This window comes from Manacus candei, unplaced genomic scaffold, assembly GCF_025592945.1.
Source record: "Manacus candei isolate 608988 ecotype Guabito, Panama unplaced genomic scaffold, ASM2559294v1 h1tg000028l, whole genome shotgun sequence".
In the NCBI taxonomy this organism is placed as follows: Eukaryota; Metazoa; Chordata; class Aves; order Passeriformes; family Pipridae; genus Manacus; species Manacus candei.
This window is the reverse complement of record NW_026138076.1, coordinates 24917360-24944189: the sequence shown is the minus strand read 5'-3', so window position 1 is coordinate 24944189 and position 26830 is coordinate 24917360. Positions and strand designations below refer to the sequence as shown.

Here is a 26830-nt window from a genome sequence, read left to right as displayed (position 1 = left end):
AGGTTAGTTCTGAAGAAGCTGTTGAAAGAGTAAATTAAGAGTCCCTTTAGTCTGTTTTTTAAGAGAGCTAATTTTTAGGTACTCTGACTGTTTCTCACTAAAAGCATTATTAGCATTTTAGCTAGAAAAAAGTAATTTGCAGCATGTATGGATTAAGGTGGGAAAAAATATATTTAACTGGAAGGTAAGTGATTTCCCTCAGAATTAACAAACTTCTCTTCATATTTGCTATTGATGATCAGTCTTTGAAACAAAATAAGCAATTGGTCTGAAGACTGCCTTTCTAAGTATAATCACAAACTATTTTCCAATAAAAAATGTTTCCAAGAAGCTTTCTATAAGGGCAGGGAAGGAGAATATACTAATTTGGAAAAGGAAGTAGTTTGTTTGGGGATCCAAACCACAGAATCCAAGTCTTGTTAACACCTGCAGGTTTCATCAAACACTCTGCTATATGGGAATGTTGCTGGACACAGCTATTTCTTTGGAAATGCAGTAGATCTTTTTTCCTCTTTCTTGCCTTTGGAGGTCCCCCTGGAAAAAGGGTAATAATGCCCATCTAGTGAGCAAAATGGAATACATCTTCTGGCTGTCCTTGCTTATCCTTGCATTCGGTGTGTTAAAACCACACTGATCTTACTTTCCATTCAAAATGTAGCACTATGACACTATATTAAATTGAAATGCCAAGTTATTTTTGACTTTGCTCTTCCCATCTTGTCTGTGTAGTACACCAGGCCAGCCTCTGATGTCAATATGCTGGGAGAAATGATGTTTGGCTCAGTGGCAATGAGTTACAAAGGCTCCACCTTGAAAATTCACTACATACGGTGAGTGTCCTTTTCTGTGATGCACTCTCTTGTCAGGCACTTGGAATTGATGATTCACTGAAATGACTGTTTATCCTTTCAGCTCTCCCCCACAGCTGATGATAAGTAAAGTCTTCTCAGCCAGGGTAGGAAGCTTCAGTGGAAGCAACAATAAGTAAGAAGATTTTTTTTTTTTTCTTCCGTGTCCAATGCAGTTGTCTGTCTGTCTTTCTCCTTTTGTAGTCCTAGAAAAGAATTAGGAGTGGCAGCTGTGGAGAAGGGTTCTGTTAATAGATCCTAGTCAGGCTACCCAAGCTTTTAATAAAGAAAAATCTCTACAAATTTCTGCTTCTTAATTTGTCCAGGGCATACAGTAAAGTTGAGAGGTTAGGTACTTTGAACAATCAAAGCCTCTATATCTTCCTGCTATCAGAAATGTGAGGAGGGTACATTTGTTGAGAGTGCTTTGTTTCGTTATACTCCACTTCTGTTTCCTTCAGCAAATCCACTGTTTCTCATCTGTTCTGTTTTTTTCCTTGTCCCCAAAATGGGCAAATGTGAATAAACTAAATCCCAAATGTGACATAAAGAAACTTCTAATAATTTAGAGAGGAAGCGTATATAAGGAATAAATGCCTGTTTCATTCCAGTTTCAGAAACGTACTTGTCCTTGAATTTGATTGTAAAGTTCGTGTTCAGCCTTCTTTATTTATAAAATGAACCTTATTCTTAAGCTCATATCAATGCCTATTGATCGCATTCTTAAGGAACACTGGCTTTTCCCCCTGTTTTAGCTTGCAAGATAGCTTTGAATACATCAACCAAGATCCCAGCCTGGGAAAACTGAGCTCAAATCAGAATGGTTTGGGAACCTGTCGCAGTGGAAGTAATTTAGGTAAATATTTCCAGGTTCTATGTCTTTCTGACAACATAAGGCCATCTGTTCATTAAGTTTTAAGGTTTTTTTCCCCAGTACATCACCTCCTTGTGTTTTTTACTTTTTTTGTACTTTTTTTTTAACTTTTTTTTTTTTGCCTTTTTTTTTTTTGTGTGTGTGTGTTTTTTCTACATTGCTTTTGTTTCCTAGGTGTGTTACAGCTGTGTAGCAGCAAACTGCTGCAGGGTGTGTCTGAAGGAGGTCCCCTCCGGCTCATCCGCAGTGCTTCTTTCTTTGCAGGTTTGTGTGGAATGCCAGCCACAGTGTGATCCATCCATTTGCACACACAAATCCAGTTCCTTCTGTATCCTTGCAGGACATACATAATTACTCTCTAGAAACAGAGGGCTAAAATAGTGACAACAGAAGTATCTGGCATATACTTAAAAAATCTTTCTTCAAAAAAAATGGCTAAACTGATTGGTTTTGGTCCATATTTATTTTCTGAGTACTATGTTTAATTTTAAAGATATTTTTATGCAGTGTTTTTAATAATAAATTAGCCCTTATATTTCTTAGAGAACTTATGTTTCCTGGCTTATTGCTGGTTTCTTGCTAGCGTGCAGGTGTCTTGCTGGTGTACAACTTTTTCTTCTCTTGCCTCTTGCTACCTTTTTTTTTTTAATTTGATGGCATATATTCAAAATTTAATTTTTGAGCTAAATCTAGGAGGTCCTAAGGTTTTCTCCTTTAACAATGTTAATTTCTTTAATTCTCAAAACTTTAAGCTGCATAAAGTCTGCTTTTACAGGCATAATGATGACCCATGCAGGTGGGTAGATCTTAGGCCCAATTACTTCTCTTAACTGCAAAAATACAAACTGAAATACCGATGCAGTTTCTTCACAGCCTTTGCAGATCTTGCATGCTCTACGATTTGAGTGACTCTGCACTACTAACACTTCAATGTAACATGACATAGGCTGAATGTTTCTTACTGTGAGGCTTTGAGGACAGTAAATCTCTGCTTGGGGAGCGAAACAGAAGCTTTTAATGGACCTTGTGTTTGACTATTTCACTATGAAGTTAACCTGTGTTAAATGACAATTTTGCACACAAAAAAATTTGTCAAGAGTGACAGGTGAGCTTACCACGAGCCCTCACTTTGAAAGCATATCTGATTTCTGATAATGCAAATAATGTATTTGTATTCTTAAGCTCCTTAGAGATGTTTTTACATTTGCATTGGGGCAAATAACCTTCCTCTAGTAACACGATACTCAGTATAGGTATGCTGTTTGCTGCCGCCTCTGTTCACACCATACTGCTGATTTGCAGTAAGGGTAAAGGATGTAATTCTTTTCCTGTATGACCTTTAAACGTAAACATTTTTTTAAATGCTGACAAACAGTATGATGAGTTATGTAATATTTTCTATTGATCTGTCTGTTTTAGCACACAGCACACCTGTCGATATGCCTAGCAGAGGACAAAATGAGGACAGAGACAGCGGCATTGCTCGGTCAGGTATCTGCTGTCTCTTGTTTGCATGCTTTTGTAATTATGTTACAATTCTTCAGTGCAGTGATTCACCTGAAAGATAGGCACCTTATGACCTGTAAACCACAATGGTTTTGATCTGCTAGGTGGTTTTCCTTCTGCATTTGCCCCAAGCCTTAATGCAAGAATATTTGTAATTCTATTCTTTGTTTACAGCTACCATGTTCTGGGTCCTTAACCAGTTTCTCATTTGGAGGAAGAACTGGTTTGAGCCTTTACTAGAGCAAGTGAAGAGAAGCTTTTTCTTGCACTGAATAAGAAAAGGGTGTCAGAAGACCAGAAGTCCTGTCCATTATAATAGAAGGGCAACACCTCTTGGGACAGATTGCTTTTAATGACAATAAGATAAATTTTAGTGTGTTCTAGTAGAGAAGATCTCTGACTTTATAACAAAAGAATGTTCTCAGGCAGCGAGATTTATTTAAAATAATTGTCTCTCCTGTTGCAAGTGAGTTGTGTGAAAAAGATCAGCAAGCAAGAGCAATATTTGTGAGAAATTGTTCCCAGTTAGAGTATGAAGAAAAATATTTAACCAGCACTCTTTGTAATTCATTATCTGTGGGGTTTCCTGCTTTCTTCATAGCATCTCTGAGCAGTCTTCTGGTTACTCCTTTTCCATCTCCAAGCTCTTCATCATCATCTTCTAGCAGCTACCAACGTCGCTGGCTCCGAAGTCAGACAACCAGTTTAGAGAATGGAATTATTCCAAGGTGGTGAGTGCCACACCTTTCTTTTTACAAAAGCTGTTTGGCAGTAATTTAAGATAAATAGAGCTTAAACCTCTTTTCTTTAAAAGGACAAATCCTATTATTAAATGCTTTCGACTTAGTCTATCTCCTCTGCATGTTACATAAGATTGCCAATTTAAAGAAAGATTAAGTTTTGGGTGAATATGAACTTGTGCTGGTTTAAAAGTTAACCAGCAGGGGGAATGAACCCAACTCAAAGGAGAGATTATAAGTCAGAATAACAATTTATTAAAATAATACAGTAAGTACAATAATACAAACAAACAATTGGTCTCAACCCACAAAACCCCAAATGTGTAACCCAGTACCCTGGGGCCTGAACAAAGTGGTGTTCCTTGGGCCCTGTTTGAGTCCAAAGTAAAGGGAGAGGGGAAGAACCTGCTGGTGGGAGAGCTGCTGCAGTCTGGCCAGAACTGGTGATCGCAGTCCAGTGGTGGTCTAAGTCTGGTTGAGAGCGATGAGATGCAGCCGTCCTCTGGATCCCACGAGTGGGTTGAAAAATGTTCCAAAACTCCAAGATTATATATCCTCCAGTTCAGGCAGGAATGCTTGGTACTCCCCTCAGGGCGGGGAGTTCACAAAGGGTGTGAGGACAGAAACATCCTCCTATCTCACAGGCCTCTTAACACCTAGTTTATAGCCTGAGGAGTCAGGCTCTATGGGCAGAAGGTGCGAATAGTCTATTGACAACAATAGTCTAGTTTCTGGGAAATGACATGGAAGGCTATAGAATACAGTTTTGGGTTACACCCACCATGCTCTATGGGCAGAGGGTGCGAATAGTCTATTGACAACAATAGTCTAGTTTCTGGGAAATGACATGGAAGGCTATAGAATACAGTTTTGGGTTACACCCACCATGATGAACTGATCTCAGCTGTCCTAACTAGGACAGAACTTCAAAGTCCAATTTGAAATATACTTATTTTTATTAGTATATAGTCTGTTTCTGAAGCCATAGTCTGAAAAACATACTAAACTGTTTCTGAATGAGCAGAGCATCCTGTTGAGATGAAAGGGACTGTAACGGCACTGCTGCCATAATTACATTATACTATAATGAAGTCTCACTAGTGAGCAGTTACTGAAATTTTGGAGTAATAGCCTGTGACGACTCTCTTGGCTGGTACAGGATGTTCCTGATGTGACTTCTGCCAAAACAGGAAGAAAAAAAAAAGCTGTAATGAAAAGGCTAGGCTTCTGTTTTGGAATTTTACTAGCTCTTGTAGCTCAGTGGCATAACAAAGCATGGAATGCAGCAGACTTTGCATAGCTAATAAGCAAATTCTTCCCTTGTCAGTTGCAAAATATCAAATGGTTCTTGACTATCTTCTCACTCTGCTCATCTACCTGTATCCAGAGGCAGCAGGGAATTAGTGGAGAGCCACAAGAAATTCCTGCTCTTCGACCTCTTTCCCTTTTCACTGTTTTCAGTTAAGGGAAGCTTAAAATCTGCCAATTAAAGTATGTAGTCACTGAAAATTAAAATGAAACTCTTTTAAAAAAGACTTTTTTCCCTAGTGTCAACACTTGCAGCTTTTTCCTGGATATTCTTAGTGAATCATTTTTAACATGAAGAATCATGCCATGATGCTAATATAGCAGTCATGCTTCCTAAATCACACTTGCATTTGAGATCAAGCTAGTAAACATTTTGCTTTCAGTAAATTGAAGTACTTTTTAGTCTACTTGCCTAAAGACTGCTGAGAGCAGTCCATGTAAAAAAATTAAAACATTTAGGGTAGATAGGACAATTTGAGCCCAGTTTAAGGAATACCCAGTTTCACAAATCTATCACATTCCTCAAAATGTTTGAAAGTTACAAATTGTTTAGAGGAAAGTAGCCTCTTTGGGCTACTTGTTCAGTGTAGGGAGTAGGTTTTTTTCTTCCACACTGGAGAACTTGTGCTGGGGAAAGATACTGGAAACAGGACATTATTTTCCCAATTGAGGAGTAACTCTAGACAGTGATTTTTTTCTAAGCCAAAAAGCCTCTTCAGGTGCTTGTTTTCTGATTACTTGCTAAAGAAACAGTAGGCTTCTGGTTGAATACTTCAGTGCCACAGTTTGCACTTCCATTTTGCACAGCCAAGATTCTACAATCACTGTCACTGATGTTTTAGGCTAATAGCTCAAAGAAAATGAGATGCCTCCTGGAACTCCTGGTAGTCAATTGGCAAGCAAACTAGATTAAGTAGCTTTGTTGAAAAGGCTTTTCTCACAGACTTAAGTTCTTCAATTTCTGTTCCTGGGAAGCAGTACAAAAGCTTGTGATGTTTCATAGATGCTGACTGTCCACCCTTTCCCGACTTCCTTGGGAATTTCTGTCTCTGCATGCAAGTTCCTAAAGTTCAAATGAGGTTATGTTTTTGTCTTGAACTCTGTTTTCCCACAAGCTGTTTTTTGCTGGGGTTTTATTGTGTGTTTTTTCCTGTATTCATGGAGTCATACCTCTGTGATGAGAAACTTTTATATATTTAAGTTTGTAAAACCAATTAAACTATAAACCACTTATTTTTAGAATGGACGTAGCATGAATGCTTAGCTCTGAGTCTTTCCTTTTGTTAATTGCTTCATAGTGGTCTATAAATACCACAGACTCCATTTCAAGGTAATTCTGATATGAAAAGATTTCAAGCTTTTAATTACCACTCACTGGTATTGCAGTCTTAACTTATGAAGAAACTCCATAATCAAGCTATTTCCACATGAGCTGTTGCTCTGAATGTCTTCGTGGCTTTCTTGTCTTTCTTACCCTGTCCCCCTCTATAATTTCTCAGTAGATTAAAACCCATTTTTCAGTTCAAGTTCCTACCAACAGATATTCTGTCCATACTGTTTTACTTATTTGTGTATATAGATGAAATTGATCAGGATGCTTCAAGCAAGAAAAAATAATAATATTGTAAACCCAGAGTATCAATATCTAGCACTGCAATGCAAGTATTTATGGAAGAACAGGGTTTTGCATAATCACAGTAAAACTTATGGTGGGCTGAGACTTGTGGATATCATCAAAATCAGTTGCCTGTACTTGGAATTTATATCAGGTGGCAGTGGATCTTGTCTATTTGAGTCTTTGAAAATCTCCAAGAATGGAGATTCCACAGCCTCTCTGGACAGTGCCCTCCAGTTTATTGACCATTTTTCCTCTATCTGACATCATCTGCAAACTCACTGAAGGTGTGTTTTGATCCACAGGCCAGGCTGATAATCAAAATATTGAGCGGTATCGATCCTAGTAGTAACACAGGTGTAATATTGAAGAGAGACATGGTTGTTGAGGGGAATGTGGCAGAACTGTCAAGCAAATAAACAGAATTTGGGGAAATAATAATGGTTGTAAAATAGCCACCGCATTTTGTTCATTTGTTTGTTTTGTTTGGGTTTTTGTTTGGTTGTTGTTGTTGTTGGGTTTGTCTGGGTTTTTTTCTTTTTTTTTTTTTAAGATTTTAATCAGAAAACAAATAATTTAAGGTGAAGCCTACCCAACTTTGAGCTGGCACATATGTATTGGTAGGCATTAAATTTGTGTTTCCACAGTAATTATTGAATGATGACACTCTGTCTTCAGTTAAAATAGAAAGTTTTATTTTGCATCGTTAAGTGCAAGCAAACATCCATCTTAAGATGCCAGAACAGTATAGGTAGCATGTCTCCCAGCTTCTCTCATGAGGAACAGTACAGATTCAAGAACATCATGGGCATACTGCTGAGCACCTAGACAGGAGCTTGAGTGGTAGATGCAGTTCAGAGCTCTGGAGTTACCTTTAACCTTTTTTGGTAATGATTTTGTTTGAGGTATCTCCATTCCCTTTTCTTTATCTCCCTCAAAGATAAATCCAGGAGGGAATTTGTAGTAACTCTGTTTCAGAGGAAAACTCTTCACACCAGGCGTCTCTGGGGATTGTCTTCCTCCTATTTGAACAAGAATGGGTCTTGTGCATCGAAATGTTGAGTATCTTCTGTTCAGAGACTGTGACAGCAAAGCCTTATATAGTCAGTCAGAGGAGACCTTGTACTATATAGAGAGGTATGGATAGAAGATGAATTATCTCTCAGTGTGTAAGTAACTGTCCTAACAAATCTGCCTTACAGGTCCACTGAAGAAATGTTTAGTATGGCTGATGAAAACTGCAACTCCAATCCTGCGATGGTTCGGAGGAAAAAAATTGCAATCAGCATAATCTTTTCTCTGCCTGAAAAAGAAGAAGCACAGAGAAACTTCCAGGATTTCTTTTTTTCTCACTTTCCTCTTTTTGAATCTCACATGAACAAGCTGAAATATGCAATAGAAAAGGTACAGAATACTAATTTGGCATAATGTGGAAAAATAAGTGTCAATCAGAATGAAGTATTCTAGAATCTGATAGATGAAGAGTGGGAGAAGGTGCGTGGTTTCAAGCTTGCCTCCCTCCTTACACATGCAGTCTTGAGCCTGAGCCCAGTGTAGGAATTCAACATTTGCTGAAAGGGGTGTGGTTTCTTTTCTAGACAGAATTAGAATGGAGAGTTTTATGCTATGGGTGGCTTTTCTTTCTTTTTCACCATGTATCGCTATGAGGTTTTTGACTCCCTGGAGACTGTGGAAATGATGATATTCTATCCTTTCATGCAGTTTCTAAAAGAGAGACACAAAATATTTGTTGCTGTCTTCCTCTTGGTCTCTCAGAAATGTCCTCTTCTCTCTCCTTGCCCAGTATTAGGGATTGGTCCCTCACGAGGTGGAGGGAGGTTGGCAGCTGTTGCTGTCATGAGTGGCTGTACAGGACTGGGACTAGAACTTAGTTGTTTTGACATGTTAATGAAGCTTAAAAAGATGAAGAATGCGAATCCTTTAAGAAGCTGTTTTGTGTCTTTAACTCTTAATCAAGGCCATGATCTCATGTAGAAAAATAGCAGAATCCAGCCAGAGAGTGCAGGTTTATATCAGCCGTGTCATGGATGCCCTGGGAGAATTCAGGTGAGTTGATGGAATTCTGAATTACAAGGAAAACTCTTTTCATGCCCCTCAAAAGATATTTGTCACTTGCAGTTATAAGCAACTGAATGCAAGGTCTTGTATTTTAGACAGTCTTGAAGTAGATGTGAATGAATTTTCTGCATTGGGTATTGGGTAAATGTTTTCAAAAAACTTTAGCAAAACCAGCTCAGCCGTTTTCCTAATGAGAGTAAAAGTAGTTCTGTTGCAATCATGTGTTCTTGGAACTGTCAGTTAAATTCTATAAGATCTCATCAAGAGTTGGCTTCTGCTGATACCTGTGTAATCAGGTGGATTGATGTTGTATTCAGACAGAGGAGTTGCCTGTTCCTAGCCATAGATGCTGAACAATGTAACTGGCAAGAAAGATGCGATCAAAGGCTCTCTTTTCTGTACCTAAGAAAGGAAGGAAGGAATGGTCAGAGGCTAAGAAAGTTGGCTAAAGAGAGAGAGAAGGCTTTAGTGGGATGGAGTTTCTGTAATATCTGGGATGTAGAATCAAATCCCTGCAATGAATAGAATGGGTTCTTTTTCCCCTCAAAATTATTTCTGTATGGTTTCTCTGAATCAAGTACGCACTGTAATGCAAGAAAGGGAAGCCAAATATGTAATTCATGTGAAGACACTAGATTACTGATACTCTGAATTAAACAGACTAGTGTTCTGGACACTAGTAAAAACTCTTCCAGTTTGTTTAGTCTCCTCAATCTTGCAAAAATAAATAAAAATCAGTGGACAATAGAAGAGGAAAGGGACTACTTGTAATTATTTGCAAGATTGAAATGTACATGTTAACACTTACTTTTTGGGAATTTTCTTTGAGCAGAGTTACCATCTGGAACCTGTATTCTGTTCCAAGGATTGCAGAGCCTGTGTGGCTTAATATGATGTCCAGTACCCTGGAAAAGAACCAGCTATGCCAGCGTTTTCTTAAAGAATTTACGTTTCTGATAGAACAGATCAACAAAAATCAGTAAGCTTCTCCCAATGCTTTTTTCTTAAAAAAAAACTTGTGTTCTTCACAGGGCATGTGGGGATGTTAAAGCACTTAATGGGATATTGTTTTGTTGGTGTTACTTTGGACATATTCTTTTTTTCCTAGGTTCTTTGCTGCTTTGTTGACCGCAGTGCTGACATATCATCTGGCTTGGGTCCCAACAGTAATGCCAGTTGACCATCCTCCCATCAAGGCCTTCTCTGAGAAGCGCACATCACAGTCTGTGAACATGCTGGCAAAATCCCACCCATATAACCCTCTCTGGGCACAGCTTGGTCAGTAGGAAATGGAAAGCTTCTGACTTCTCTATAACTATCACCTTCCTGTATCTGCTCCTTTTAGATAGGAACCACTTGTGATCCAGGTCACATTTTGCCTGGTTAATCAGAGTGTTTGGAGGCCTGTTTGCATAGCCTACTTTTTATTCTTTACTTTTTGTTGTCATCCTCTTTTACACTGTCTGGTTAAGTAATTTGGTGTAGAAGTATTAAAATGGTGCAACTGCTGTGAACAGTCTGAGCAGGTTGGGAAAAAACAAGAGGGAATAGACTGGACTGAGGGGAGTTATCTGGTCTTGGAGGCCCTTTGTAGTTGCAGCTGCCCTGGTTCTACTTCGTTTTATCTCTCTCTCACAGAGTAGGATAGACAGCAAGACAACAAATCAGAAGTCTGGCAAGTGACAATACCTCCATTCACAGTTACATGAGTGGGCTTGGTCCAAGATTTTTTTATTATGCCCCATGCCTCAAGCTATTCTCTGACAAATAATTTATAGCTTATAAGTTGTCTCGATACAGAGGACTAAACAACTGATGTTAGATGAGTAGGTGAGTGAAAGCTGAGAGAATAATTCTGCCAGTGGTAAATCCTGGAAAAGTCCTTCTTGGCAGGAGATGTGAGTGACATCAGGTCAGCCTTCACTTTAACTGATACACTGTATTGTTATGTAAGATGACACATGTGCACACTAAAGCAATAATTTGACTTTTACACTGTACTACTGGTTGTGTTTCTTGCTAATTGTTTCAATTATACTCGTTATTCTCAGCAACTGTTATGAAACTAATAATTGCTGCCTTGGCCATATAGTTGTAGTAGAATTGTTTCCTGGCTTAGGATGTCTTTTAAACATTGTGCAGAGTTTAGATGGAAGGAGAAATTAGAAGTGTGTTCATGGTGTTGAGGACGGAGCCAGGCCTGGAGTTATAAAAACCAGCTAGACTGGAAGCATAAGAGCTGCTGCTGAGTTTATGGTCGCTCCTGGGAGCGAGCACTGGTGACTAGTCAAGGATCTGGGCTTTTTCTGCCTTGACAAGTTCTTGGTGCCTGAACGCAAAGTGCTTTCTGGTTTTGTTTCATTTTTATAAAGCCCAAAAAGCCACTATTAAGTGGTTGCAAAAACTGATCACGAAAGTAAGATGTTGCCCTCTGCTGGTCTCCTTCTTTAGGAAGAGGGAGGAAAACCAAAAAGTCATGTGTCTAGTATTTAAAATGGAAATGCCGTTTTATTAAGGAAGGGATTTTCCACTTGTCTTTCCACCTTCAGACCTCTATTGTCATTACATATTATGTATCAATTACAGTTACATACTGATAAAACTGTAAATCCCATTGTCAGGAAGACATACTGTCTCTTAAGCATCATCTTCAATATAATAGTGTTAATAAGAAGTATTAGTATGTTTTGACGGTCACACATTTTTATGCTGTCTTATTAATAATGATTTTATATAAAAAGCAGTTGTGCAAATTAACATGAAGTCTGAATCTGATTTCCATAGCAACTGTGCTCAACTCAAAAGTAAAGCAATATCTTCCCGTTTCCTTTCCAAATTGCTTGTTCTTGTGGCCTACCAGGCTTCGAGGTTAATTGCGCAGTTTGACACCCGCTTTTGGTTACTGAGAAATGAATTTGCTGGCATGTTAGGCTATGAGATTGTTCCTAATTGAGGAAAGATGGCACCACTGATGCCACTACACAGCAGCCTCTCCAGTGCATCACTGGAATCATGAGAAATGGCAGATCTTGGCAGGGGAGACAGTGAGAGCCATGGAATTTCTGTCTCATTGATCCTTGTTTTGTAGGAATGGAGTCAGAAGCCTTATTCCTTTTATGTTCTGTATAGTGAGGAGGAGGCTGAGCATAAATATATTTGGAGGGTTTTTGCTGTGTTAGTGTCCTCATATTGAAGCCAGAGGCCCCCTTGCCCTTGGTAGAAACTTTTCTGAAGCTCTGATTATAACTTCAATATAATGTTGCTTCTTGAGGTGTCATACAAAATCCTGATGGCAAACTCCATCCAGAACAGAGTTGGAGCTGCTCAGAGTAAGGATTTAGCACCTAAAGCAATCCAGTAGATTAGCAGGTAGCTGATAAAGTCTCAAGGCAAAGAAGTCTGCTTTCAACAATTAAGGTGGCTGAAGAAAACTGAGCTTTTGCTGGCTGTCTGCCATGTGCTGGTGAGATCAGTCACAGTTTGGTTAAGCAAAGACAATTTAGTTGGTATTTTCTAATGGGTGTCAGGTGAAGACAACAGGGTTAACTCAACCTGGTAATAAACACTTCTTGAGTTAGTCCATCTTTGAGAGAGCACGTGAACATTCCCTTATTGGCTAGCTGTGTTTACTTTCCCAGAACTTTGGAGTAGAAACTCTGTAGCTGATAGATGATTATAAGCAACTGGAAGATAGCTACCACTCTCCCAAACAAATATGTTGAAAGTAGGATATGTATGACCTTAGTTCTGTTACAAAAGCAGTTCTTCAGGATAAACGATCTAGTAAATGAGTAGGGGGGGACTCAGATTATATTGTAGTGCCTACCTTTCATATTACAGTTGTACTTTAGGTAGTAAAATTTTCTAGTTCTCCACTGCCCCCTGCCACAGATAAATGCTCATGTTAGTGAGGTTGACTCCAAGTCCATACCATGAGCCTTGCTCAATAAGGCCTCTTTTTCCTGAACCTTATTTATAAAGCTAATATTTAATCCTTTTTTTGATTTCTTAGTCCTGTAAAATGTAATTTAGATTTTCTCTGTAAAAATACCTGTGTTTAACAGAAAAGAAATCACTTTGATGTGAAAGAAAATAAGTAGAAAAATAGAAAATAGTCCAGCTTGCTTTGGAGTTTTTCTGGGTCTACTTTCCTCTTCACCCCCTCTTGTGTCAGTTTCTAAGTGATAATACCTTGTAAGCATTGTGTGAATAAAAAACTTAGTGGTTTTGAACAGAAAGAAAATGAGCAATAGCAGCTAATTCCTCACAAAAAACACCAAAACACTTCCAGACAAAAGCCAGGTGTAAGAAGCAGTAGGGGACTTTTTTTGTCTTTCCTTATTCTTTTAAACTTTTATGAATTTACTGTGAAAGAAATTAATTGTCTGATTTGTGTCCATAGTAAATGCTGTTTCAAAATGTATTGAATTTGAGCAGTGAAGGTGATGTTAAAATGAAATTTTTGCTCTCCTGTGTAGGTGATCTCTACGGTGCCATAGGCTCTCCGGTTAGATTAACTCGAACTGTTATTGTTGGAAAACGCAAGGAGTTGGTGCAGCGCTTGCTCTATGTTCTAACTTACTTCATTCGGTGCTCTGAGCTGCAGGAAAATCAGCTGATGTGGAGTGAGACGGCTGGAGAAGGAGAACAAGTGCTAAATGGAAGTAAGATAACAACTGCTCTAGAAAAGGGAGAGGTAGAGGAGTCTGATTATGTGGTTGTCACTGTTAAAAATGAACCTGCTCTTGTGCCTCCAATCCTACCTCCAAAGAATGATGGAAGTAAGAACAACAGTACTGTAGAGTGGGTGCATGACCCAGAAAGCACTCATGCTGTCCCGATCTCTTCAAAAGAAAAGAAGGAGGCAATAGGAAAGGCCAGTCAGAGCTCCGAAGCATCTGTGGACTGTCTAACTAGCAGTTTCTGTAAAGGAGCAGCTGATGGTAGGAAAAGAACCGTCGCTGACACAGGCATAGTATCCTATCACTCTGAAGAGTTATCTAAATTAGAGGATGTAAAGAAGAACAAGAACCAGAATGAGAGAAAAGCAGAAAATCAGTTTTCTAGTAGGTCATCTGCCTTACCTTGTCCTGAAAGGTCTGGCCACAGGAGTTCCCACTTAGAAAAGGTCACCTTTCAGATTGGAAGTTCTGCATCACCAGAGTCAGACTTAGAAACTTGTAGAAGAGAAATGGAAGAAAACCTGAAGGCATTAAGAAAAAATACAGAGGTGATACATTGTGCCTCAAGTTCCACAAGTCTGGCTATGGATGCCTCTCAGAATCAAGAAGACAGTTGTGAAGCTACCTTTATACCCTTCAGTAAACATAATGTTTGTTATGCCCAAATCCCACCGTGTGAGGAGAAGGAGAGTACACTTAGCCAACATATGGAAAGTAAAGGAACTGAAATGAATTTAAAGAATGCCATATCAAGTGAACTGCTTTTGCCCACGGATAACATAGAAACTGTAAAATTGCCAAACATAAAAGAAAATAGAACTTTATGCTCTGGCAACTTACAGAACTATTCCTCTGACTGCGTAGAAGCAGATTCTGCTGTCAAACAGGATTCCCCTAAAGTAGGTGCTAAAGATGTCCCCTATGGGGATGCTGGAAGGAAAACCTCCTTCAGAGTTGAAGGGGACATTCCAAGGAATGAGAGTTCAGACAGTGCTCTTGGAGCCAGTGATGAAGAAGGTGACTGTTGTATCCCTGATGAAGTGCATTGTGATAATGTCAGCAAACGACTTGAAGAATTTGCGGAAGTGGAACTTCCTTTACCAAGGTAAAGTAGTCTGATTTCATTTAGAACTAAATTAAGTTAAAAGCTCTTGTTACTTTAGAGTTTTTCAGAGTTTCAAGTCTGAAATCTTCTGGAGTCTTGACGAAGTTCCTTGCAAACAAATCAGTAACAGACACTGATGTGGTTAGAAATCTTGTAAACAGATTGGGCAAAAAGAAAACAGAGACAGCAGGTTTAAAGAAGTTTTGTGACAAAGGTATAGTTCAAATGTCTAACAAAAAGTGGTCAGACTTTTTATATAAAAATTGCCTGTAACGTTTAATGTAGACATGTAGAGAGAACATCTGAGGACAAGGAAAGCTTTGCTTAAACAGATAATTGTTTAGATTTGACATAATTGACAAGTCAAAGACAGATTTGGAATAAATATAGACATCCTATTTGAAAACTTTTGAGCATTATAAGTGTGCGTGGAACTTGATGCTTAAGGTAGGTTTCTAGACCTTAAGCATGAGAATTGGAGAAAATTCAAATTAAGCAAATTTTTTAGGTGCAGAACAGGGAGCTCATACATACCACAAGCTCTAATGCATGTAAATTTGCTTATTTTTGAATTTGAAGGAATCAGTACATTGTTAAATTTAAACTTTTAAAATTCTTGTTTCGAAGAACACCAGTAAATGTTTACTGGTGTGAACACTTACATGTACTTTGAGTACAGTTGTTGATTAATATTTGCAGTAGAAGCAGGTTGATAAACCTAACTTCATGTTCCTGTAAAATCTGAATGCACTTTGTGGAGCAAGAATCTTACCTGCTTTGCATTTCTGTATTTCAGGTCAAATACCATCAGCAGTCAATGTGTGAAAAACTTTGGAAGATCACTTCTGGGTGGTTACTGTCATACATATATACCTGATCTAGTGCTGCACGGAATAAATAATGATGAAAAACTCAAGCAGTGTCTACTAGCAGATCTACTTCATGCGATGCACGTGAGTTAAAGTACTGTTCTGAGTCATAGCAGGAGTTGTGATATTACTGAGATCAACAGAAGCAGATTATTTCAATAGGTTTCTTTTTTACTTACCTGTTCTGAACAACCACACCTGCCACGTCTTCCTTCTTGAAGGAAAGCCTTCCTTCTTATATGCAAAGCCTGTTCACACAAGAATTGTGTGCTTTCCTTTATACTCTCTTAAGGCTTCTCTTCAAAGATAAACACAAGGAAGATTGTTTGCAACTTGAAGTGACAAGAAACAAACTCTCAAGCTGCTTCTCTTTTCAATCACAATAGCAGACAGAATTATCTGTATTTCAGAAAAATGATACGCAAGTTGAAACATCATATTCTGCCACTTTAGTGGCATGTGTTGCAAGGGAGATAAAGTCTTGTTGAGGCTTGTATGATACTAGGCTGTAATAGAAATGACTGACTATAGAAAGTAATTGTCTGTGGATAAGAACTTTGCCATGTTCTTACTCTACTGTAGATACTCCTAAACTATAGAATTTATAACTAACCTTTCACTGAAATAACTGTCTGACCTCAATATGCAATTTAAAATACTTATCTAGTAGTAGTCTGCAGCTTCTCTATAGCAATTAAGAATCATCCTGCTGGCATGACTGCATGTAATATCCAAAACAGTGATGTGTGTGTATGTAACTAACTTCTTGAAACAACATCAGATTGGTCTTATATGATGCTGTGTCTCTTCACTGGTGGATGACAAGTTGACTATGAGCCAGCAGTATGCCCTTGCAGCCAGGAGGGCCAATGGTATCCTGGTATGCATCAAAGAGTGTGGCCAGCAGGTCAAGGGAGATGATCCTGCCCCTCTACTCGGTCCTAGTGAGGCCACATCTCAGGTATTGTGTTCAGTTCTCCACAGTTCAAAAAAGACAAGGAGCTACAGGAGAGGATCCAGTGAAGGCCCTCAGAGATGATTAGGGGTCTGGAACATCTCTCTTATGAGGAGAAACTGCAGTAGCTGGGTCTGTTTAGTCTAGAGAGGAGAAGACAGGGAATCTCATTAATGCATGTAAATATCTCAAAGGTGGGTCAAGAGTGGTGCCAGACTCTTTTCGGTGGTGCCCAGTGACAGGACAAGGAGTAATGGCCATAAACTAAAATGCAAGAAGGTCCACCTCAGCATGAGGAAGAACTTCTTTACATTGATGGTGGCAGAGCACTGGAACAGGCTGCCCGGGGATGTTCTGGATTCTCCCTCTCTGAAGGCAATCAAAACCCACATGTTCCTGTGTCACCTGCTCTAGGTGACCCTGCCTTGGTCGGGGAGTTGGCCTAGGTGGTCTCCAGAGGTTCCTTCGAACCCTAACTATTCTGTGATAACCTGCCCTTGATTCTGCATAGTAAAATCTCTCACATATCTCTGAAACATTGAACATACTTTCAACATCACTGGATTAGTGTAATTATTACTCTCTTAATTTTGAAAGAAATTTGTTTTCAGGGTAGGTGGAATATGTGAAGAAAAATAAAATGGAGTAGTGATTTTGAAGTGTTAATTAAAACTAAATGCCTCGATCAAATTGGCAGTTAAGACCTGATCCAAAGTTGCTGAATATAAATCCCGTCACTGAAGTTGGTATTCCTTGTTTTTCAAGATGCCTTTTGTTCCCTATTGGACATTGAATCACTTTCTTAGTCCCTACTTCAGTGTGAATGAAAATAGAACTTCAAACTGAGCTGTGGAAATGTATATGGAAGTGTCACATAATTGTATTTTGTTTCTGTTGCAGCATCCAGTGCTAGATGAGCCCATAGCAGAAGCTGTCTGCATTATTGCAGACACAGATAAATGGAACGTACAAGTAGCTACAAGCCAGAGAAAGATGATGGACAGTATGAAGTTAGGCAAGGATGTTTTGGTTTCAAGTCAAGTATCCAGTTTATTGCAGTCTATTTTACAGCTTTACAAACTCAACGTCCCAGCTGACTTCGTAAGTATTTCCTTACTGCAAACTGAAGCTAATGAAAATGGTTTAGCTCAGATAGCAGATGCAGAGTTTTGTATACCGTGTTGCTATATCAATGAACTGATGCCTGAAATAATGCAGAGTCGTTACAACATATTGAAAAGAATCCATGCTACAGTTCAATAACGGATGCTGGTTTAGCTGTAATTTACATTTAATAGAACAAATTGAAGTTAACTACTTGAAAATACATGTGCCAAAACTCAAATTTTTTAGGCAATTTTAGCATGGTCCTCATGTGTTTATGTTTAGGACTCTTAAATTTGGTTCTTATTTTTTTGTTTGTATGATTTCCACACTTCTTTAAGTTGTTGAAGTGTCTATTTACCTAAGCCTGGTTCTGGCATACAACTTTCTATTCTTGCGCTTTCTATTCAATCCCATGCAGTGGATGCCTCTTCTCTCTGCTCTCCAAAAAATTGTTCCTCTGTGTGCTTATCTGACCCTTCTATTTTGTGCATATTTTAGCCACCCCTGTCAGCAAGTGCTGTCTTGGGTAGACTTGCTGATGTCTCCATAGGATTAATGGGATGAGACACCTCGGAGAACGGGTGGGTCGCAGCAGAGGATGTTATTTCGTCATATTGCGTGCTCCCTGTCCCACAGCATCCTTTTCTGTCCTCATTTGTTGTGGAGTTCATCAGTAACGCTGGCTCTGCTATTACAACAAAATTACTCAGAAGTCTGACAGCAGTAATTGTAATACAGTTTTTAATGCACGTCTGTAGGTGAGGGGAGATGGAGTCGGTTTTTTTCAGTGCTCACCACTTTTGCAGTTAGCAGAATTGATCTGTCCTTCAGCAGATAGCCTTGAGAAACTTTGTAGGAATCCTGTGTAATGACTGTGCCAGCAGATGGAAGAGAAAGATAGAGCTAAATACTAACAGCTGTAAGTAGTATTACTTGGCACTGTTTTGGATAAAATTAGTAGTATTGATTACACTGAGTTCTTGAAGTCAAATGCTAGGCAAAATGTGTGGGCATGTTTTTCAGTGTTGTCTTTGGATTCTTCTGGGTGTCAAAAAATATGCAACTTCGGTTGAAATTATAACCTAACACTATCCCAGTCACACCTTAAATTCTGGCATTTTTAAACTGAATAGTTGATTCTGCAACCGAAGTGTTCTTTACGAAATTGCCTTGGGATTTGTGTATGCAATTTCTTTATGGCTTGTATGGTTTGGGAAGGGTCTGGAGGTGGAATGATTTTCAGGTTTTTATTTACTTTTTCTTACAAAAAGGAACAGTGAAGTGACAGTGCTAGTAGTTGATAAATTTTCTATAATCCATGTTAGAGACACTTTGATCCTTCTGGTGGTTTGTACAACTCTGCTAGAACAGAACACTGGTGCATGGCAGTTAAGTGTTCTACTAAACTCTAGGGGGAGAAGTGTGACTTTTTAATTGTAGTGTTTCTATTGATTTTAATTTGGACAGAAACCATATGTACTGATGTACTAATACCAGTCAGAGATGAGCATAATGCAGTATGTTTGAAGTTTCCTTTAGGAATGCATGATTCTTTAGATGTTCAGATGAATAAGTATTTTTGGGTTTTTTTTTGGTACAACAGAAAACAAAACACAATTTGAGACCAGATGAGAAAGGCAAGTGGTGATATCTTCCTTCTGGCACTTCTGACTGGTGACAGTGCTGCAGAGAGCTTTGCAGTATGCCCTGATGAGAGGAAAGTGATGATTGCAACTGCTGCATTTCAGCAATATGCCAAAAGTTTTACCTACACCTTTAAACTCATTTTAAGCTACTCTTCTATTTTTAAAAGTAACTTGACTTTTTTTTTTTTTCCATTTAGTCAATGAGGAAAAACTGCAGAGGAAGCTAACATTAAAAACAAAAGACTTGTGGAAGTTTTCAACAAAAGAGGTTCATGTACCAAGCTTGTGGGGAGAAATGTCTTTTGATTCTTGGCTGATATTAATGAGGAGCAGATAATATTATGTAAACAATCCCTCTTTTAAAATCATGTGTCATTCTTTCTTACATGCTGCCTCATGACTTGAAAATATAAATAATCCGTATTCCTTTATACAAATACTGGAATTGAAATATATTGAACTGCTGCTTTGTGAATCAGCTGCATGCTCCCCTGAACCACTGAGGCAGTGCTCATAGGCTTTTTGCATTAGAGTTACATGTAATGGAAAAGATAAGAATGCTTCCCTTTTGGCCAGAATCAGAAGTGGTATGATTAAAATGATTTGAGTGAAAATTTGCTTGAAACAAATAGATCAAACTACTGCCAAAAAACTTTTACCTTTCCTCCACTGGTGTCAATTATTTTACTCTACTACCATGTAGCACATTTTTTAAAATGCCTCTTCATCTTCCATGATTAAGACTTGGTATTACCTATTAAAAAATCATTACAAATCTTCATCTTGCTCCAGACAATCAGAAAAAATGCATGGTAGGCTACCTACAAGCCTGAGTCTATTTTTTTCATCATTATTTTGTTAATTAACAAAACAGGTTTTACCAGATCTCCTTTCTAATACTTAGGCTTTCATTCAACTCGAAGTACATGAGACAATGGCCCGAAGCTGTTTGCTGCTACTGTTTCTAATTGCTGTGTATGCCTGCTGGATAATTATACATTTGATAATGTGAGGTGCTGCATGCACTTCCTGCTTTCATCTCCTGGAGTTTGGAGAACTGAACTAATTTAACTTTTTTGAAGTGGTCATCCTTATGAAAAGAAGGAATATATCAAAGTGAATGTGCCTTTTGTCCTAGAACAAAATACCTGATAAGACATCCTACCTACTTGCCTTGTGAAGACATGCTAACTACTGACCTTGTCTTACCAAAATAACCCCTCTTTCTCTTTGAAGCTGAAGTTCATCTGCTCTCCTGTAGTTGATGTAAGAAAATACCATGCATCACATGACTGTATTTAAAAATAATATGCATTTCTAGCATTCCACTGCTGAAAGAAAAGGGGTGTGATTAAACTGATGTTTCAACTTGAACTGTTACCTTTTGGCAATCAGCATCGAATGTTTAAGCAATTTTAAACTAGAAGTACCTAGAAATAATGAAGACAAATGCCTAAAATTGATTTGTATCTTATCTGCTATGGTAAAGCTGTCAGCAAAAGAGTTATAATTTTTTGATGAATAAGGTACTGATGTCTTCTACTTCCTGAGTGTTAGTTTCTTGAATGGCACTAGAGCCTTAGAGCTAGAATGATGATTTTAGGAACTGTTGTCCAAACTGTTGTCTGAACTGTCTTTCAGAAAAATGGTATTGACTTATAACAAAGACATCTTGATCTAAGGATTCTGGTTTGATTCTTAATAAGATGTTCAGAGTGGTTTTGAACTCAGTTAAAACTACTGAAGTCAACAGAAGCACAGTGGCTTACTTTAGTGGAGAATGGAGTTAGTGTAGTAAACTGGCTGGCCAGGAAAGCTGGACTGTCCCAGTTCTATCAGGGGTTTCTTCTTTGTGGGATACTGTAACTGTTTTAATGTTTGTAACCCAGTTGTAACAAAACCAATTACCTCTTCTAAATGTCGGAGTATAGATTTAGTTTATCTTCTGGCAAAGATAGAAGGTAAAGTGATATGCTTACATATCTGTAATGTTTGCGTGCAATTGCTAAAGCCATTCTGAGGTTTTTGATCTTTGTTTACAGTGCATAATGCATCTTGAGGATAGACTACAAGAGATGTATCTCAAAAGCAAAATGCTTTCAGAATATCTGCGAGGACATACAAGAGTGCATGTAAAAGAACTAGGAATTGTATTGGGGTGAGTATTGCAGGTATCAGTCTTAACCACTGGCAAAATCTGGGGCAGTTATTTTTCCTTTTCATCTGAATTTTGACATCTTGTTCTCACAAGGACTTGCTTCATATTTAACACTCTCTCATATACCTAATAAGGTGTGCAAATGGGTTCTGCGGAGCTATCTGGAAATCGGGAGGAGACATTTATACAGCAAGAACAAATTACTTGTTACTCTTTAATCTTCAGAATAAAGAAAGTTTGAATTTTGGTCCTTAGGAAGTTAAGCATGCATTCATACACAAGATCATCTGTTGTGATCTCCTTAATGAAAACTTCATCCCAACAAATACTTTGGAATTTTTGGAAGATTAGGTAGTATATTTGTATCTCGAGGGAAGAGAGGGTCTTAAAAAGCAGATGTAGAAAAACAAACAGGTGTCCTGTTGGGCACCTGTCTCCTAATAATAGTACTTGATTGGCATAACCTTGAGTGATGTGCCTGCTGACAGCAGAAAAGGGGGAAGAAGTGAAAACATGTTCTCAAGATGCTTTTTAGCACTGTAAATTAAATCTAATTCATCTTTTTCCAGACTGTTCAAGATATCATATTCAGAAATGTAGCTGTAAATAGTGAAAACCTGAAATAAGCACTCTTCTCAGTGTGCGTATATATGCTAAATATATATAAATATACATGTACATCCTGGCCTCTGAGCAGCTTCACATTTGGAAATGGTTGGAAGCTGACCAATGCATTTGAGAGACATTCCTGGAACTGTTATTGTGTAATAGTTAATAATTTCAGTTTTTAGTCATTTTTGGTAAGAAAGTGCTACTATGTAGTGAACAGAGTTATATTCAAAACCTGAAATGCATAGTCTTCCATAAGCTGATACTTAGTACTTGCTTAAACTGTGCTTACTGGTGCCTACTGACTGGGAAGACTACAAGCTAAGGCTCATAGCTTAGCAGATAAATAAAAGGTTTTTTATTTAAACTACAAAAGATTGTATAGCACAGAATATAATACTGTCTTTTGACTTAAATGGTAGCATACTTCTTGATTTTAAACATTATTACCTACCTTTACTGGTATGTTATGAGTAATGGCAATAAATAATAATTAAACAGTGAACTTAGTTATAGCAAGACACTTCCAGTTTCTTTAAAGTGAATGAAAAATATCTTCTTTTGTTTTTCTTGTGAAGGTGACTGTATATTTTAAAGTCTGTCTCTTTTTTTTTTTTTTTTTTAATTTCTAGGATTGAATCCAATGACTTGCCTCTGTTGGCTGCTATAGCAAGTACTCATTCCCCATATGTTGCTCAAATACTCTTATAAATTAAACTCTCAGGATAGTCATTCCCTTAAAGTAAAGTTAAGAAAATGGGAATGTTGAATGAAGAACAGAGGTGCCAAACACTGGTAAAGGGGAGCACTGAGGAAAGGCGGTGATGACTGTACATTCTACCACCTTCCGATTCTGATCTCAACCGGATGTTTTATCGGAGGACTTCAGTTTACATAATGTCAAAGGCATTCAGGTTTTTCTTACAATCTCACTTCTGACTTAAGAAAGAGACTGCATCCTTGTATTTTATTTTTATTCAGAGGACAAAAGTTAACGCTATGTGGCAGACCAGGAGCTGCCATCCAAAACGCTGCTCAAAACCATGAAGTACCAGTCAAAAGAACAAGTGGGTTAAAATGGATTTTGTAATACTATGCTTGTGAGTGTGGTGTGGTGTATGTTTCTTTGCTGGGGAGGAGGAGGAGCTGTAGACTCTGTATATAGCATTCCTATACACAAGTGTATTAGGTGGGACATGATTTTCTTGCGGAGCATACACATGATTTTGTGTAGTAGAAGTGATGGGCTTGGAACAAGGAACCTGGATTCAGCAGCCAAATGTTATGTGGAAATGGAGGTGTGTGTGAGGTTGATGTTACTTTTCCCTTTAAGGACAAGAGGTTGAGAGCTGTGGCTGCTTCTGTTTTAATGAGGAGGCATTCAAATGGGCCCATGGCTAGAGATGGAATGGAATGAACTTCCGAGATAGGGATTTTGTGGGAAAGCCTTATGGAACTTCTGCTACAAGTTTACATTTGTTGCTGATGCAACTTTAATAACTCTTGAGTTGCTGTATGACTGTAGTCCTGGGAACTAAACCTGTGTCTTGGTGTCATCAAGTATTACCATCTCCAAGGAGTATGAATCTGAAAACCTTCTGAATGATGCCAGTGCTGTCAGCACGTGTCTGTGCACACATACACCAAGCCGTTGGCACAAACTGAAGACAATCCTATTGGGGAAATAAAAGACAACAAAACCCCCCACCAAACCTTTAGTCAAAAGTATTACTTTTTTCCAGCTACAAGTTGTCACACTCAGTAGGAATAAAAGAGGAACACTGTTTGAAGTAAAATGAAATGTAGGGGGCAAACCCCAATATTTGATATTACTATGAATGTTTGCAATTACTCTTTTTGATTCTGCAGAAATCTTGAACTATCATCCAGGTGCCTTTCCTTAATAGGTTAAGTACTCTGACACCAGAAACTACTTCTCCACTAGTTGATACTGGCCTCTGGTGTTTCTAGAAAGCAAAATAAAATTTTGTATTTCACTGTTTTCATGTGGTTGATTAAAATGAATGTAAAAAAATACTTTTTTTGCATCAAGCACTGTTAAGCTGGATATGAAACTACGGACCAGACTGAGGAGAGAACAAAGGATCAAAACATTCTTAAACAAAAAACTCAATGTTGGACTGTTTTGTTTTGAGCCACTGCAAATGCAGTGTCTGAAATTGTCATCTTGCAAGCAGATTGCTGGCAACACAATTGCTTGAAAATAGTGAATTCTTATAAGAAACTCTTGGTCACCAGTTGTGAGTTCTCCTTGTTGATGATTACAGATTTTTAACACTGAAGGGACACACTTTTACTGCAAGTGTTTTTATTTCCTACTACCTTGATGTTTGGACTTTTCTACAGTAAACTTTCAATGATTTGAAATAATGAAATGTGCATATTGTGAATTGTTTAAATGTGATGGGGGTCTTGATTAACCTTGTGTTGCTTTTTGAGGGAAATAGGTAGACTGACCTACTGTGAAAAGAGTTTGTTTCCATGTGGAGGGATACTTAATATTCTGGTAACACTTCTAAAGCTGTTCCTTCTATGCTGGTTTTCTGACCTGACATTCCAAATGTTACTTTTATTGCATTTTCATACTTCTCCCTAGTATTTTGCCTAAAAAGGTTAAAATATTTCTGTGGTTCAGGTTTTCTCCTGCTTGTAGTTAAGGAAACTTTTCTTGTCTCTGGATATCTGCTGGAAAGTAAACTTACCTCTGCATATAACTTTTAGCAGATACTGCTTTCTATTTCACAAGGTTAAGACAAAGTAAGAACCATAGAGCAAGTCACATATTCCTAAACTACCCTATTGATGGAGAACGTGTGCATGTGTAAGACTATGAAACTGCTTCCCTGAGTGTATATAGGAATCCTCATGTATTTTCTCTATTTCATATCACTTAAATAGTAGCTGAGATCATTAAAAGTCAATTCCAGTTCCTTTAAAGTGTAAGTTGGGTTTTTATCTGACCAAACACTGACAAGTCTTCAAAGAAATAGATGCTAACATAAAATGTGCTTTTGTTATCACAGAGTGTACTAAAGAAGTCAGAGATCAGCAGACATTCAATGATTTCAATATTAATACCATAGTCAGTAATACCTGATTTTACTACATCAACTATTTATAAAAGAAAAATTAAAAAATCTGCCCTTTGGCAAGACATCAATTAACCTTATGGGGGCATGTGAGCCGATGGTCAAAAAAACTTGGATTTTCTTCAGCCCAGGCTAAAACTTTATAGTTCTTGCTGCTTTCTCTAACATTTTGCTGCTCTTCAGAAATGACATGTTGAACTATCTTATTCTTACAGTTTTAGTTTTGGGGGAAAGAAAATTCAAAACAAAAGCTCTTTATTACCTTTAAAAGGCTTTACACTAATGAAAGCTAATTATATATTTCCCCCTCCACCAAACGTACTACCTCAGTTGACAGGATTCCACTTTCTAGGGCTTTTTTTTTTTGACTCAAAGTCTTTTAACTTGTTTTTGGTAGCATCTTGATGTTTATGTAAATTGGTGTGGCATGACAGGGCAGTAAGTATTTACAGATGTGGTTTTTAGACATTTTTAGGGCATGTTTCTGGTTTTATTTTAATAGGATGCAAAGTGATATGAATGTACAGATGTGTTGAAAATTGATAATGTAGCTTAATTTTCAACTATTCCAAAGTTGTTTTTATCAGTATTATGTAGGTTTTTGTAAACTTAAATACATACTTTCTTGGTTAAGTGGGAGTGCACAGTCTTTCCAAAATCCCACATAATTGCAGTTTACACAGTGAAATTTAAAGAATGTATGCTTTTTTTTCAGGCAAGACTAAGCAGAGGGGAGAAGTGAACTGCTAAATTGTAGTATTTAATCTAAATGAATTCTTTAACCCCAGACGATACCAAGAATTAAACATTTTAATTTCAGTAGGTACTCTCTGAACTAACGTATAATATTTTCTTCTGCCCCCAAAAAACTAATAGACACTGATTCTGTAATTCACTTTTCTAATAGCATCCTCCAGAATTCTAGATTGATCTTCCCCACTCCCTACTACTATATGCATCTTTACTCTTCAAGTAAAAAACTCTTTTCAGATGCACCAAATTCTTGTAAATAAGTTTTATGCAAAACGATCACTTACCCCCAAGTCTAACTTCAATTAAAAGGATCCAAATAAAAATCAAGTCTGAACTACTGAATATAGTATAGACATTTTCCTTTTTTTTTTTTTTTGGAGGTCGAATGAGCTAATTTGACATACACAGCAGGTTTTTCATAGTAGAAAAAAATGTGTGTTGCTATTGCATGTTTGGAGAACATAGGCTTTTTTAGGAATGACTGAATACCAATGTCAAACTACATGGTTTTTTTTCTTATAGTTGTTCATGTATGCTATCATTTTGGTCTATTTCTTTGCGGCATTTGGTGCAATAAACTTTCTGAAATCAACTTAAGTGATATTTGGTATCTTCCTTTTTAAAACTTCTGAAATGGCTGTTATTGTTGTAGCTGAGATCTAAAAGCACATGAGCATTCAATAACCCAGTAGCAGAGTATGCAACTTGCAAGAAATGTCTGACAGGAAGACTCCACAAAATTTGGAACCTGATTTAACACTTTTAGCATCTTTGGAAACTTTACTCCACAAGAGCTCTTATAGTGTGAAAAATAATGGCAAAAATTAATGGAAAATTAAGACAATGACTGTTGGAATAGGTCCTGT

General features: G+C 37.8%; 1 protein-coding gene across 4 annotated transcripts in view; it reads left to right on the top strand.

Moving 5' to 3' along the window:
• FNIP2 (folliculin interacting protein 2) overlaps positions 1-26556 on the top strand; it is a 50979-nt gene extending 24423 nt beyond the window's left edge. For 3 of the 4 annotated variants that reach the window (XM_051790715.1, XM_051790718.1, XM_051790717.1), the window contains exons 4-18: positions 730-830; positions 913-984; positions 1604-1704; positions 1897-1986; positions 3142-3213; positions 3830-3959; positions 8094-8295; positions 8870-8958; positions 9803-9949; positions 10079-10248; positions 13449-14757; positions 15554-15710; positions 17482-17682; positions 21377-21492; positions 22734-26556. In XM_051790715.1, coding sequence (XP_051646675.1) covers positions 730-830; positions 913-984; positions 1604-1704; positions 1897-1986; positions 3142-3213; positions 3830-3959; positions 8094-8295; positions 8870-8958; positions 9803-9949; positions 10079-10248; positions 13449-14757; positions 15554-15710; positions 17482-17682; positions 21377-21492; positions 22734-22812 — 3036 coding nt within the window. In that variant the 3' untranslated portion in view covers positions 22813-26556. The remainder of the gene's footprint in view (positions 1-729; positions 831-912; positions 985-1603; positions 1705-1896; positions 1987-3141; positions 3214-3829; positions 3960-8093; positions 8296-8869; positions 8959-9802; positions 9950-10078; positions 10249-13448; positions 14758-15553; positions 15711-17481; positions 17683-21376; positions 21493-22733) is intronic. The other variant, XM_051790716.1, reaches the window with a different exon arrangement.
• Positions 26557-26830: the final 274 nt, after the last annotated feature.